The sequence below is a fragment of the Nelumbo nucifera genome, chromosome 1, assembly GCF_055504915.1.
Source record: "Nelumbo nucifera cultivar China Antique chromosome 1, China Antique-T2T, whole genome shotgun sequence".
In the NCBI taxonomy this organism is placed as follows: domain Eukaryota; kingdom Viridiplantae; phylum Streptophyta; class Magnoliopsida; order Proteales; family Nelumbonaceae; genus Nelumbo; species Nelumbo nucifera.
This window is the reverse complement of record NC_142649.1, coordinates 94409502-94422883: the sequence shown is the minus strand read 5'-3', so window position 1 is coordinate 94422883 and position 13382 is coordinate 94409502. Positions and strand designations below refer to the sequence as shown.

Here is a 13382-nt window from a genome sequence, read left to right as displayed (position 1 = left end):
GAACTGATTTGTTTCTTGCTAGGGCTGAGGAAAGCCTAATCATGTTAATGAATATATTTTTATCTTTATGATTTATCCAAGATTGTGATTTTCATATAGTCTATGAATTATTGTGCTTAATGCAATTAAGAGCTTGACCACCTCTTAATTGATTTGAGTTATGTGAATGAATCGAGAGAGGAATTCACATAATTGACTGAATGATTCATAGTGTGAATTGAATGATATATAGAGATATATATACATGATTCATCTGAATTTAATGGTTTTCTTGGACTTAATGCACTCCCATCTTGAGAGCTCTACTTGAGAGATCGAAGGGCTACCTGATGGGCGTAGGTTTAGTATATCTCAAGAGAGAATATTAAATAACATTGGAAAGACCTTAGCTTATGGGAATGGCAAATAATCTTGGTTAATCGAACCCATCAATATTCATTACATTGGTTAGGTGGACCAAAAGTCCTAGCGATTTCATCCATTGCATATTCGGTCAATGATCACCCTTGCTTCTATTTTCTTTTTCTAGTTTTTTTTTTTCAGTAGTTCTTACTCTTAAAAATCTGAATTTCGATTGTCCAAATAATTAGGGAAGACTATGGTTCTAATACTTATTTTGTTAAATCCCCGTGTGAACGATATTTTTTATACTACTTGATAACTAGTGCATTTGCTAGGGTTATATTCATAGCTATCAAATTCCTAGCTGCCCTACTGAAGCCTCAACTGACATCTTGTTGTGTGGAGACTGGGGTTGGTGTCTAGTATTTTGCTGCTATGAGGTAAAGATGGAGATTGTCCACCAAAGTGGACACAAAGTTAAGCAAATGAAGGAATTTATCCAAGAGAGATGAAGGATTGCATGTGATGTTTCACCACTGAGAATATTCTCAATTCAATTGTCTTGAGTTAGGAATCTACTGGAAGAGCAAGTTTTAGTTCTTAGAATCCATTTCCACCATCCATGTTTGAACAAAATTGATTGGAATTAGATTAGAAGAGAAATATAATGTAAGAATTGAGTTATTAGGAGATGAGCAAATGATGGCAAGCGCCTCTTCCATATTGTGTTTTAGTCATCTTCATTCCCTTTTTCCTCTCTGAATGTACTCCAGCAACGTACCGGTTTCTTCCTCAGTCTGTAAAGGAGATGATGGAAATTTCAAATTTTGTAAACTCAACTATTTTTTAAAAGGTTTCTTCCTCTCTAAACTCAACTATTTTTTAAAAGGAAACTTCAAATTTTGTAAAAGAGATGACAAAAGATGAAACAGCTATTATTAAAAGAGCTTAATGAATATTTAGAAAGTCATCTCTGCCTTTTGATGGTTAGAAAGATTAAGGTGGTGTTTGGTTTTAATGTCATTTTTTCATTATCATTTCTTTTTTAAGGAAACGTGATGCAAGGAAACGACAATATTCTTTTGTTTGGTTCAATTGCTGCAACTTAGGCTGTGTTTGGTTGCAATGCTATTTTATTTGTACTATTACAAATGCATGGGAATGCAAATGAAGAAAATGCATATTCCCATTTAATTTTGTATTAGATTTTACATTTTTATGCAATCAAACAAAATAAGCTAAAACTTGAAACAAAAATAGGTAAGAAATTACAATCAAACCATTTGCACTATCATAGTTTTGCATTAGTGCAAATTTGTTTGCATTGCAACCAAACACAGCCTTAGGTGTTTTTTATCAGCATGTCAGCTAACCATTATTAGTAGGGCTTCAGATTAGTACCCTGTATTTTAGAGATAGTGTCAAGTTAGTACCTGAACTTCGAATAGTGTCACTACAATGCCTAAACTTCTAAAAACTGTCAAGTTGATCCAAAATCATTAAAGTATGTTAAGTATTATACAAAAGGACAAAAATTCCCTTCACCTATCATCTAATTTTCTTACACAATGGTTCAACCTCTCCCATAGCCCGCCATCCTCGACACTCATTTTTGCTGGACTAGGAGTTTGTTTCCCATCGCAACCTTGTTGGAGAATCTGATCATTCTGCCTATCACTCCTGTCGTTGGTTTTCTTTTGCTCGGTTGCTCCTCCTAGCCTCCATTGTTATTATTAGAATTATTGATGGAACTCTTCGACGTCTTTGATGAAGAGCTCTTTTTCATCCTGTTCAGGAAATTCGTTGCGCTCCACTTCTTGGCAATAGTGGCTGTGTTATTGTTTTCCTCTAGATAAAATGTAGGAGAGAGAGAGTAAAAAAATAAAAGAATGGTTGTATTACTTGACCTGTTGACCAGGCTGAGATAAATACAATATATACACACAGACGAAAGAATAAATAAAGAAACTAAGAATAGGGGCCTATGTACAAAGATTTTCTAATTAATTCTTTCTAATTTAGTGGTTGCCAAATCTGTGTGAGAGCCTTTATTGGTAATTGGAGGAGATCTGTCATTGACAGCTGCTAAATATCCTTTATTCTCAGTTGCTATTCTGGATTGAGATCTGTCATTAGCAGCTGCTAAATATCCTTTATCCTTAGTTGCTATTCTAGATTGCGAGCCTCCATTGGTAACTGCTAGTCTTGTAGAGTTACCTTCTGGAAGACTTTCCTTAATATGCCCCCTCAAGCGAAATGGGGTGGGAAGCACGTGAAGCTTGGACCAGAGAAAATCAAACCAATATGGAGCAAAAGGTTTGGTAAAGATATCAGCCAATTGATCATCAACAGAGATATATCGGACATCCAGATTTTTATAGAGAATATGATCACGCAAGAAATGAAATTCCACTTCAATGTGCTTGGTGCGAGCGTGAAACACCGGATGCGCTGCCAGATATGTGGCACCAATATTATCACAGTAAATTATAGGCAGAACAGGCTGATGAACACCCAAATCCCGTAGTAGGGACTGAAGCCACAACAATTATGTGATGGAGTTAGCTAAGGAGCAAAATTTGGCTTCAGTGCTAGAACGGGCAATGGTGGGTTGTTTCTTTGCACTCCAAGAGATTAAATGAGATCCAAGGAAAATACCATAACCACTAGTAGATCGGCAGTCATCAGGGCAACCAGCCCAATCAGCATTTGAAAAAGCAACTAAATATCTAAGAGAATTGGATGTAAAAAATAGTCCATGTTCAATTGTGCCTTTGAGATAACACAAAATGCGTCTTACTGCCGTCCAATGATCACTGGTTGGGTTCTGAAGGAATTCATAGGCTTTGTTCACTACAAAAGCCACATCTGGATGTGTAAGTGTAATATAATGTTGGGCCCTGACAACGTTGCGATACTGAATAGGATCAAGAAGTGGGTTTCCCTGAAATTTAGACAATCGAGACGTAGGAGCCATAGGCGTGGTCAAGGGTTTATATCTTGCCAAATTAGTTTTCTATAGGAAATCCAAAATGTAACGCCTCTAAGAAAGAAACAATCCAGTCTTGTCACGATGAGCTTCTACTCCAAAAAAATAGTGTAGAGATCCAAGATCCTTAAGAGAGAAGCTCCGAGACAAACCCACAATTAGTTGAGAAACATGAGCAGCAGAAGAACTAGTAACAATAATATCATCAACATAAACCAAAATATATAGAGAAATATTATTTTTGGTGTAGATGAAGAGAGAGGGATCACACTGAGAGCTTTTGAAGCCAAGATCATGAAGTCTTTGACTGAGGCGAGAAAACCAAGCCCAAGGGGCTTGACGAAGACCATATAGAGCCTTTTTAAGCTTGTAGACATAATCTGGACGTGTCTTATCCTCAAAACCCAAGGACGTTTCATAGAAATATTTTCTTGAATAAATCCATTCAAGAAGGCATTGTGAACATCTAGTTGCTTAATGTCCCACCCTTGTGAGGTGACCAAAGATAAAATTGTGAATAGTGGTTGGCATAACAACAGGGCTGAACGTATCAATGAAGTCAACACTAGGAACTTGAGAGAAACCCTGAGCTACTAGTCTAACTTTGTAGCATTCAACGGAACCATCAGGTTTCCTCTTAATTTTGTACACCCACCTAGAGCCAACAACATTCATGGAAGGGTCATAAGGAACAAGTTGCCACGTACCATTCTATATGAGCGCATGAAATTCAGATGCCATAGCAGTGTGCCAGTGTGTAGAGTTGGATGCCTGAGAGTAGGAAGTTAGTTCTACATCAATCGGACTATCATATGCAAGTACCCCTTCAGGTAAGGAATACCATGTGATAGGCTGCGCATGGTGGGAACTCATAGAACGGGTAGTCATAGAATGTGTCCATATAGCCGATGCAGGAACAACAAGTGTAGTGTCGAGAATATCTAGAATCAGTCGCGTTCTCTGTCGTGGCTGAGCTGTTTGATTATCATCATGAGACAAAGACTCATTAGTATCAATGGAAGATGAACTTGCAGGTATACATTGTTAAAGAGACGGAGAGTCAGGAGAAGAGATATCATCCTGCGCATCAGTGACTGAAGGAACAGGTAGCAGGGTGACTAGCGCCGTATTCAGAGATTCAGAAAAATTTCTCTCTTGAGAGAATCCCAGAAATTGTTTCTCATAAAAAACCACATGTCTAGCAATAATTTCTTGTGAAGTAACCGGATTATAGCACTTGTACCCTTTATGAGAGGAACCATATCCAACAGAAATGCATTTAACAAATCTATAGTCCCTCTTGTGCTTGTTATATGGCCGAATGAAAGGATAGCAGACATAACCAAAATTTCGCAATATAGAATAATCAGGTTTTCGACCAAACAACTTTTCATAAGGAGAGAGATTACCAAGTGTTGGAGTAGGCAACTGGTTAATGAGAAACACTGTAGTTTCTGCTGCTTCGACCCAGAAGAATTTGGGGAGAGAGGAGGACGCTAGTAGAGAGAGAGAGTGGACTCAATAATATGCCGGTGTTTCCTTTCAGCATTTCCGTTCTGCTCATGAGTATGAGGACAATTGACCTTGTGTGAAATTCCTTCACTATCCAAGAAGGGGGATAATTTTCGAAATTCTCCTCCCCAATCACTTTGAAACATTTTAATTTTAGTGGAAAATAGATTTTCGGCATGTCTCTTAAATTTAACAAAAGCATCAAACACATATAATTTCCTTTCAAGAGGACCAAGAAAACTTAGAATAGGCATCCATAAACAAAACAGAATATTTATAGCCCTTTATAGACAAACTGGTGCAGGTCCCCATACATCTGAATAAATGAACTCTAGAGGTTGAGAGACATTAGTAGAAGAAATTGGCAAATTTAAACGATGTGCTTTGCCTAATTGGCAAGCCTCACAAACAAACTGCTCATTTACATGTCCTGAATAAGGTAAACCAAATTTAAAAATTACTAATTTAACTATTTTTAATGACGCATGTCCTAGGCGATGATGCCAATCCTGGGTCCTTTGAGTAGAACTCTCCCCATACGATCCTTTAATAAAAAGAAATCCGGGTGAAACTCAAATGTTAAATTATTATCTCTTGTGAATTTGCTAACAAAGATCAAATTCTTTGTCAAAGTAGGAACATGATAAATATTTTTTTGATTAAATTGATAATGATCATAATTTAATGAAGAGCCAATACTCTTAATTGTCAAACCTTCACCATTACCAACTTTCACTTGGTCCATACCAAAAAATTCTGTCTTGTTTTGTAAGTTATCAGCATATAGAGTCATGTGATGAGTTGCTCCACTATCAGGGTACCAAGCAGGGTCGAAATTAGATGTTGAGCCATTGTAGGAAGACATACCATTATGAAACACAGCCGTAGGATATGGATAAGTATGGTTCTGTTCTCCTTGGTACAAGAGGTCGTACTGTTTGTAGCACTTGAGTGCACCGTGGCCAGGTTTGTTACATACTTGGCAGATAATTGTATTACCTCTTCCTCGACCTTGTCCATGTCCAGACTGATTGCCGCGCCCCATGCCTCTACCGCGGCTATAATTCCCTTGGTTATTCTGAAACTGAGAATTATTGTTGCTATTCTTTCCATTGTTATTATTATGGCATTGAAAGTTTCACTGGAAACATTATGCTGAACAAGCCAAGATTCATGAACATCATTGATGCCTAACTGATCAGCATCAGTCCTATTAGTAATAGTAGTGACGAGAGATTCATATTCACTACCTAGTCCAGATAGGATGTAGAGAACAAGGTCTTCCTTAGCAGAAACAATAGATAGATTGTCTGCAATAGTTTTTGCTTTCTAAACATACTCGCTTATGGACAGATTGTCTTTCTTAAGATTTTATAACTGCCGCCTTAGTTGTAGCACCCTATATCGTGAGTGAGAAGAAAACGATCTTTTTAGGGAACTCCAGACTTCGACTGCAGTAGACAGTCCAACAACTTGGGCTAATACGCCCTCTATCAGAGATGCAACAAGCCAACTTAAAACAAGTTGGTCAAACTATATCCATGAATAATAGTTTGGGTTAAGAATTTTCTTACTTCCATCATTGGGATCTGGAATTTCCTCTGGTGGTGCCTTAGCCGAACCATCAATTAAGTCCATAAGTTTGTAGGCCCTGAGAACTGGTAGAAATTGAGCTCTCTATAGAAGAAAATTTTCTCCATTCAGTTTGATGGTGAGATACGGAGAAATGTTAGGAATAGAATTCATGGCTACTGTAGTAGTCATGTTCTGAAGACCAGAAGATTTGGAGCTCATAGCTTCAAATGAATCGGCACTGTGAAATGCCATAGGCTCTGATATCAAGATAAAATGTAGGAGAGAGAGAGAGTAAAAAAATAAAAGAATGTTTGTATTACTTGACTTGTCGACCAGGCTGAAATAGATATAATATATATATACACAAAGATGAAAGAATAAATAAAGAAACTAAGAATATGAGCCTATGTACAAAGATTTTCTAATTAGATTCTGCTAATTAATTCTTTCTAATTTAGTGGTTGCCATCTGTGTGAGAGCCTTTATTGGTAATTGGAGGAGATCTATCATTGGAAGCTCCTAAATATCCTTTATTCTCAATTGCTATTCTGGATTGAGATCTGTCATTGGCAGTTACTAAATATTCTTTTATTCTTACTTGCTATTTTGGATTGAGAGCCTCCATTGGTAACTGCCAGTTTTGTGGAATTACCTTATGGAGGACTTTCCTTAATACCTCTCAGCTTTGGGCTCCGGTCTGCCTTCACGAGCTGCACTACCTTTGCTTGCCGAGACAGGATTCGAGTTGGGTGGGGTGCTTTGCCCAGCATTCGCGTTTGAATTCTTTTCGGTGGTCGTGTAGATACGACTCTTATTGTTGCCCGTTCTTGAACTTGAAGCACCCGACGTTGTGGGCCGTTCTCTAGTTTTCTTCTTGTCATCGGCTACAGTACGTAGCAGATGAGTCATCGACTTGTTTCCTATCGTCAACCGGCTTCTCATTGACCGCTGCTGTTACTGGTCGTTGCTTCCCTTTTCTATCTATGCTTGTCGTAGTAGAAGCTTTTACAGAGATTGAACTGCGTTTACGGCAGACAATCATGGGAGCAGCAGGCTTTGGTTTAAATAGCATTGAATCCAGCGGTTTGATTTTGGATGGTACTGGAAGAGCAGGAAGAAGTGGTGCGGGTGGGTCCTCTGCGGGTCGATCTAATTTCCGAGGTATTTTCGCCATTTCCTTTCTGACAAGCTCTCGAAGTGCAGTTGTGGCAGCTGATGAATTCTTGGGGAAGAATACAAATGTGGTGTATTCCCTAATTTTCTTATGCAATAGTTGTAGTTATGCTGGTTATCACAAGAAAAGAAAAATACTGATTGCATGCACCATGAATTCTGTTTTGAACCTTTCATTTCCTTTATTTGTGTGCTCACCCAATTCTGTTCCTATTTTAATGGCTTAAGAGAATTTTCATTCAATGAAAATAACTGAATTGGGATTGTGTGCTCCCCCAATTCGGTGTGGCAACCGGCTCTACGTCAGTTAGCACTAAAGATACTATTTTGGCACTGCAAATTCACAGAAGGATAAACCTAACTACTTGGGGAAATTTTGTGCAAAATGCAGATGCATGGGATTGGGGCGGATTTGTTATGGTCCCGCGCGTAGGATCCCGTCACGTGCCGGTCCACGGTGTGAAGACACTGCTTTCCCTTGCGCCTTCCTTTGCGTGCAGACTCTATTGCAGCAATCGCGTGGGTGATTTGTCCAAGAGACCACCCGAACTCTCCCTTGGGGTGATTTGTCCAAGAGACCACCCGAACTCTTCTCACTATTTTTTTGGCTGGAAAACTGAATGCCTTTATTTCAATTTGTAGTTCCTTAAATAGGAGATTACAGAAGAGAATTCCTAATTAAACTCAAACTCCAATTTGAACTCAAACTCCTAATTACCTACTCCTAATGGTAACTCACTCTTACTTAAGATAAAGATAAGGATAAGGGATAAGGGATAAGATAAGGATAAGGTAGGTTGGCGGCGAGTTGGCTTGACGTGTCCAGATAAGGGTGGGCCCACCCCTATGAGCTGTCGTGTAGGCCCCGCTCTACTGCTACTACCGGGTGCGTGCGCGCGGCTCATGGTGCCGCTGCCGTCGGTGCTGGGCGTGTGCGCGGTGCGTGCCGCACGCCATGGTGCTGCTGCCGTGCGGTGCCGGGTGGGTGCGCGGTGTGTGCCGCTGTGCAGCACTGCCAAGCGGTGCCTGCTGCTGTGCGGCCTGCCGTGCGGCCTGCTGCCTATGACTGCTCCGCAGTGTGTTGCCAGATGGTGTGCCCATAACATTACACCCCTCCCGGACTACGAGCTTGTCCTCAAGCTCGTGTTCAGGATACATGGCTTGGGACTCTATGAATGGATCAAACGGTTGCACGCTATTTCTTAGTCCACCAACAGTATGAACAACAGGGACTGCCCCGTCTCTCAGTGCATAACGTTGGACTATTTGATGCAGGACCCGCCACCTTTTTTAGTTTCCAGCTCCCAGGCGTAACCATGGCTTACAGTGACTACCCGCTCTACTGCACTCAGGCCAGCCACAAGGCCATTGAAGTGTTCCCTACCTCCTGGGTCATATAGTTTGAAGTAGTTTTGTGGAAGATCCACATAACAGAAACCACGTACTAGACCACGACCCCGGTGTGCTATGTTGTGGATCATAAGAATGCACCGGGTATGCTTACAGTCGAGGACCTCAAGGGCGGACTTACCGGAGAGGACCATGCGTATTAAAATATCCTCTCGGCCTTCCCCATATATATTTTCCTCAATATTACGAAACATAGGGCTGTCCACGAATACAAAATCTATGCCATCAGTATAAGCTTGGAAGAAAATTACCTCTATATCCTGCCCCTCCACCTTACATCTCTTGCACACTCCTGTTTCTTGGATTTCTGTATAGTTACCATACTGTGGTGCTGCAACCATAGCTTTATGTCCATGCCGAGCCAAGGCTTCTGGTAAATCCCCAGCAACATCGCCAAGCCCACCTGTTTCTGTCAAAGGAGCGCATTCTGCGGGTTCTACTATAATGTTCGTGACATCGTCCTCGGCCAAAGGAGGAGACTTTACAGTTTCATCCTCCGTGCGCTGATCCTTGGAAATAACTGCGGCTGTAGGGGTAGCGATCTGTTGTTCGCCGCATGCCTCTGCCCAGTCTGGACGGCGTCTGTTGGTGTTGGCGATTCCCTCCGAACTCATTTCTTTGTTGGAGAGGAATGCTTCCACCAGGCGTCGCATCTCCCGGACGTCTTCCCTGACTTCACAAACCTCCATGTTGGTTTCTGCAAGTTGGTGTTCCAGTTCGTGGACTTTGGAAGACAGCTGCTCCATATCGCCCATGACGTTTGGCTCTGATCCCAAATTTGTTATGGTCCCGTGCGTAGGATCCTGTCATGGGCCGGTCCACGGTGCGAAGGCACTGCTTTCCCTTGCGCCTTCCCTTGCGTGCAGACCCTATTGCAGCAATCGCGTGGGTGATTTGTCTAAGAGACCACCCGAACTCTCCCTTGGGGTGATTTGTCGAAGAGACCACCCGAACTCTCCTCACTATTTTCTTGGCTGGAAAACTGAATGTCTTTATTTCAATTCGTAGCTCCTTAAATAGGAGATTACAGAAGGGAATTCCTAATTAAACTCAAACTCCTAATTACCTACTCCTAATGGTAACTCACACTTAAGATAAAGATAAAGATAAGATTAGATAAAGATAAGGGATAAGGGATAAGATAAGGATAAGGTAGGCTGGCGGCGAGTTGGCTTGACATGTCTAGATAAGGGTGAGCCCACCCCTATGAGCTGTCGTGTGGGCCCCGCTCTGCTGCTGCTGCCGGGTGCGTGCGCGCGGCTCATGGTGCCGCTGCCGCGCGGTGCGTGCGCACAGTGCTGCTACCGCGCAGTGCATGCGCGCGGCTCATGGTGCCGCTGCCGTGCGGTGCCGGGCGTGTGCGCGGTGCGTGCTGCCGTGCAGTGCATGCGGTGTGCGCTGCAGACTGGCGGTGCGTGCCCCGTGCCATGGTGCCGCTGCCGTGCGGTGCCGGGTGGGTGCGCGGTGCATGCCGTCGTGCGGTGCGTGCGGTGCGCACTGTTGCCTGGCGGTGCGCGTTGCGCGCTATCGGTGCGTGCTGCTGTGCGGCGCTGCCAGGCGGTGCCTGCTGCTGTGCGGCCTGCCGTGCGTGCTGCTGCCTATGACTGCTCCAGAGTGCGCTGCCAGATGGTGTGCCCATAACAGGATTGCATCTTCTTCTACGTGATTTAACGAAACTGAAATTAACTTTCTTAACTAATTACCTACTTGCCTCTTATGTGACAAAAGTGTGATTTAGCTAACACACACAAACAAGACTTTATCAACTTAGCAGGCTGTCATCTCCTTTAGCCAGCAAGCCTGATGTGTCCCTCGAATCCTCCATCGGTTCACTTCCTGGTTTTCCATCGTATTTCTACCACTTTTTGTTAAATAGTCATCACTGGTTTGGATCTGTGCAGTGAGACAGTATCATGATCATCATTATTGTGGCAGCAACTGGTTTAGTCTCAAGATAAAAAACAATGAATAGTGTTTTCTTTTGAAGGATAGTTTTGATATTTTCAAAAATTTTAAGTTGCACATGTCATCATGTGAAAAGATAATTGACGAACTGCAAACAGTAGGGACTAAATTGATAGTTTTTGAAAATTATGTACTACAATAACATGATTTGAAGTTAGGGTACTAACTTAACACTACCCCTAAAGTATAGAGTACTAATTTGGAATTTTCCCTATTAACAAAATATAAATAATGAAAATATAATACCCATAGGACTATTTTTGAAACTGAAACGGTATTATCAATTTATAGAAAACTGCTAACCAAATTAACCGAATGGAAGCCGATTGATTAACTAATTAAAAATACATAAACTGAACTAAAGCCAATCCGTTAACTGAAACTCCATTGTGTAAACCTGAAAAATAAAGTGAGGCCTGTCCCATATATACTTAAAATTAAGAATATTAAACTTCACACCATAACATGAGTGAATTTGGATCTTCTCACTAGGCTGACCACACCCTGAGCACACGACACTACAGTCATACATGCATGATACACATATAGTACATTTTTCTCATTAATAACAACAAAAAGTAGACAACATGCTCCCAATGTTTGACTGTGATAATTAAGCAGATTCAGACTCAACATGAGTTACATGGCCATGTTTACAATGGAGGAGAAGATCCAAATTAATGTCAAGTCAACAAAACCAACGAGTGTACAATTAAATCCTCTATAGGTATGTATATTGGCCCATTATTACGACTAGCTAGGATTATTGTAGACGATTCCATTTCCAAAACATTTTTTTATTTAACTTCTTAGGCCCCACCCTTAATTGGTTGATGCTTGGTGTTTGAAATGGTGATGGCGGATGGACATGGGCTGTTCGAGTACGGAACAAGCAATTAATTAATGATAATATTGTAGAAGAAATTATACATAAAGCATATTATTAGACAATCAAGATTGACTATTACATCTTCCAAACAGTACATAAACCTTACTATAGATATTTATATATTTCCAGAGCTATTATAATTTTATATATATATATTTTATATTGAAATTAAAACTTCAACCCTAAACAACTAAATCATGAATAGCTCTGGAAATTAATAGCGCGCGTCATCGTTCTACATAGTGACAACAGAGGCACTACTTCTGCTCATGCTTTTTCCCCAGCAATTTAAGCAGATCGCCTTCTCTTCTGCCGACAATAGTGCCCTTAGGATCCCCCTTTTCGATCAGAACGGAGGTAGGGAACTCGTTCACCTTCCACGTTTTAGCAATATTCTGCGAGCCATCAGGTTTTCAATTTAATTAGTAACTGATACAGAAAAAACCACAGCTGAGGAATATCGAGTTTATTTATTTACTGAGATGAGATAGATGAAGATTTAGATTCAACACTAGCTAAAACTAAAATCAGACCTTGAGGGATTTTCCGTCGATCTTGATAAAGACCACACTAAGGTATTGTGCTGCAAGCCTTTTCACATACTGCTCGTAGTAAAAGGAGTCTATGTCTTGTGGATCGCTGAAGAAAGCCAGCACCTGAAACACAATTCATTGGTCAGTGAGTGCAGTCAAGCAACAAAAGCTAATCATCAATATCAATATGCAGATTAAATAAAAAAACCCCATTAATTCTTGCTCGCCTCCAGACTTATCTGGTGGTTTTGCTGTTGGACAACTTATTTCCTTAAAGAATAATACAACCAAAAGACTACCTACATCTATCACCCTACCCTGATTCATGAACAGCATATCGATCCAAGTCTTGAAACAATTATACTATGTTTGGTTCAAGAATTAAGTTAATAAAGGAAGCAGGAACCCAAGCCCAAACAAATTAAGCCGATATGATCATGAGGATTCATTCCAGAACCTACTTCTTCAAAAACCTCTGCCTCTGTGTTTTAGAATCTAAGCAAAACGGCAAAAGCTAATAACAAAAGACGAACAAATAATCTCCGATACTATAATTATAAATTAAATCAAGCAGCAAAAATGTAACATCTAAGGGTACCATTTTGTCTTTATTGTGTAAGATTGGTTGAACTGTGCTTTCATCGTAGAAGTTGTAGAGCTTTCCACCTGCTGGTATTTGTACGGAGCTCATTTTCAGTCTAAGTAGTAACAACAAATAACAGTAGTTTCTAAAGCGCAGATGACAGAGCTAGCCAGAAAACTTGTTTGTTCTTGCCCAAACGCTTATGCTCCCGCCCCTTTATATAGACGATTCTTTCATGCCGATGACTACTTTTTTTTTTTTTCTTTTCTTTTCTTTTCTTTTTCTTTTATTATAACTCCAAATGGAGGGGTGAACACCTTATTATTATTATTATTATTCCCACACAAATTACGATTATGAGACATCAAATTCTACATTCAATAAAGAAGAAGGAAGGAAGAGAAAAGAAAG

General features: G+C 40.6%; 1 protein-coding gene and 1 pseudogene across 4 annotated transcripts; both read right to left on the bottom strand.

Annotated features, from left to right (window-relative positions):
- Positions 1 to 4730: 4730 nt before the first annotated feature.
- Positions 4731 to 11732, bottom strand: LOC104605609 (granule-bound starch synthase 2, chloroplastic/amyloplastic pseudogene; annotated as a pseudogene). Of its 3 annotated transcripts, none has more exons than XR_016076810.1 (2): positions 10709 to 11732; positions 4731 to 10620 (listed from the first exon to the last, which is right to left on the bottom strand). The product of XR_016076810.1 is annotated as a granule-bound starch synthase 2, chloroplastic/amyloplastic pseudogene, transcript variant X1 (transcript). The 3 variants fall into 3 exon arrangements; XR_016076811.1 differs by having other exon boundaries at positions 10713 to 11732; XR_016076812.1 differs by having other exon boundaries at positions 4731 to 10659; positions 10749 to 11732.
- A 146-nt stretch (positions 11733 to 11878) lies between these two features.
- LOC104605526 (thioredoxin H2-1-like) lies at positions 11879 to 13170 on the bottom strand. The gene is made up of 3 exons (XM_010270327.3): positions 12987 to 13170; positions 12389 to 12511; positions 11879 to 12250 (listed from the first exon to the last, which is right to left on the bottom strand). Exons 1-3 carry the CDS (start codon positions 13077 to 13079, stop codon positions 12113 to 12115), a joined length of 354 nt encoding a protein of 117 aa, XP_010268629.1. The 5' UTR covers positions 13080 to 13170; the 3' UTR covers positions 11879 to 12112.
- Between the last annotated feature and the right edge of the window lie 212 nt (positions 13171 to 13382).

What these genes read in the sequence shown, in the direction of transcription:
- LOC104605526 (XM_010270327.3), bottom strand. Translation starts at nt 13,079, where the DNA reads ATGAGCTCCGTACAAATACCAGCAGGTGGAAAGCTCTACAACTTCTAC. An exon ending in TACACAATAAAGACAAAATG is followed by an intron (nt 12,512 to 12,986) that starts GTACCCTTAGAT and finishes ATTGTGTTTCAG; the next exon opens with GTGCTGGCTTTCTTCAGCGA. An exon ending in TCGACGGAAAATCCCTCAAG is followed by an intron (nt 12,251 to 12,388) that starts GTCTGATTTTAG and finishes GATGGCTCGCAG; the next exon opens with AATATTGCTAAAACGTGGAA.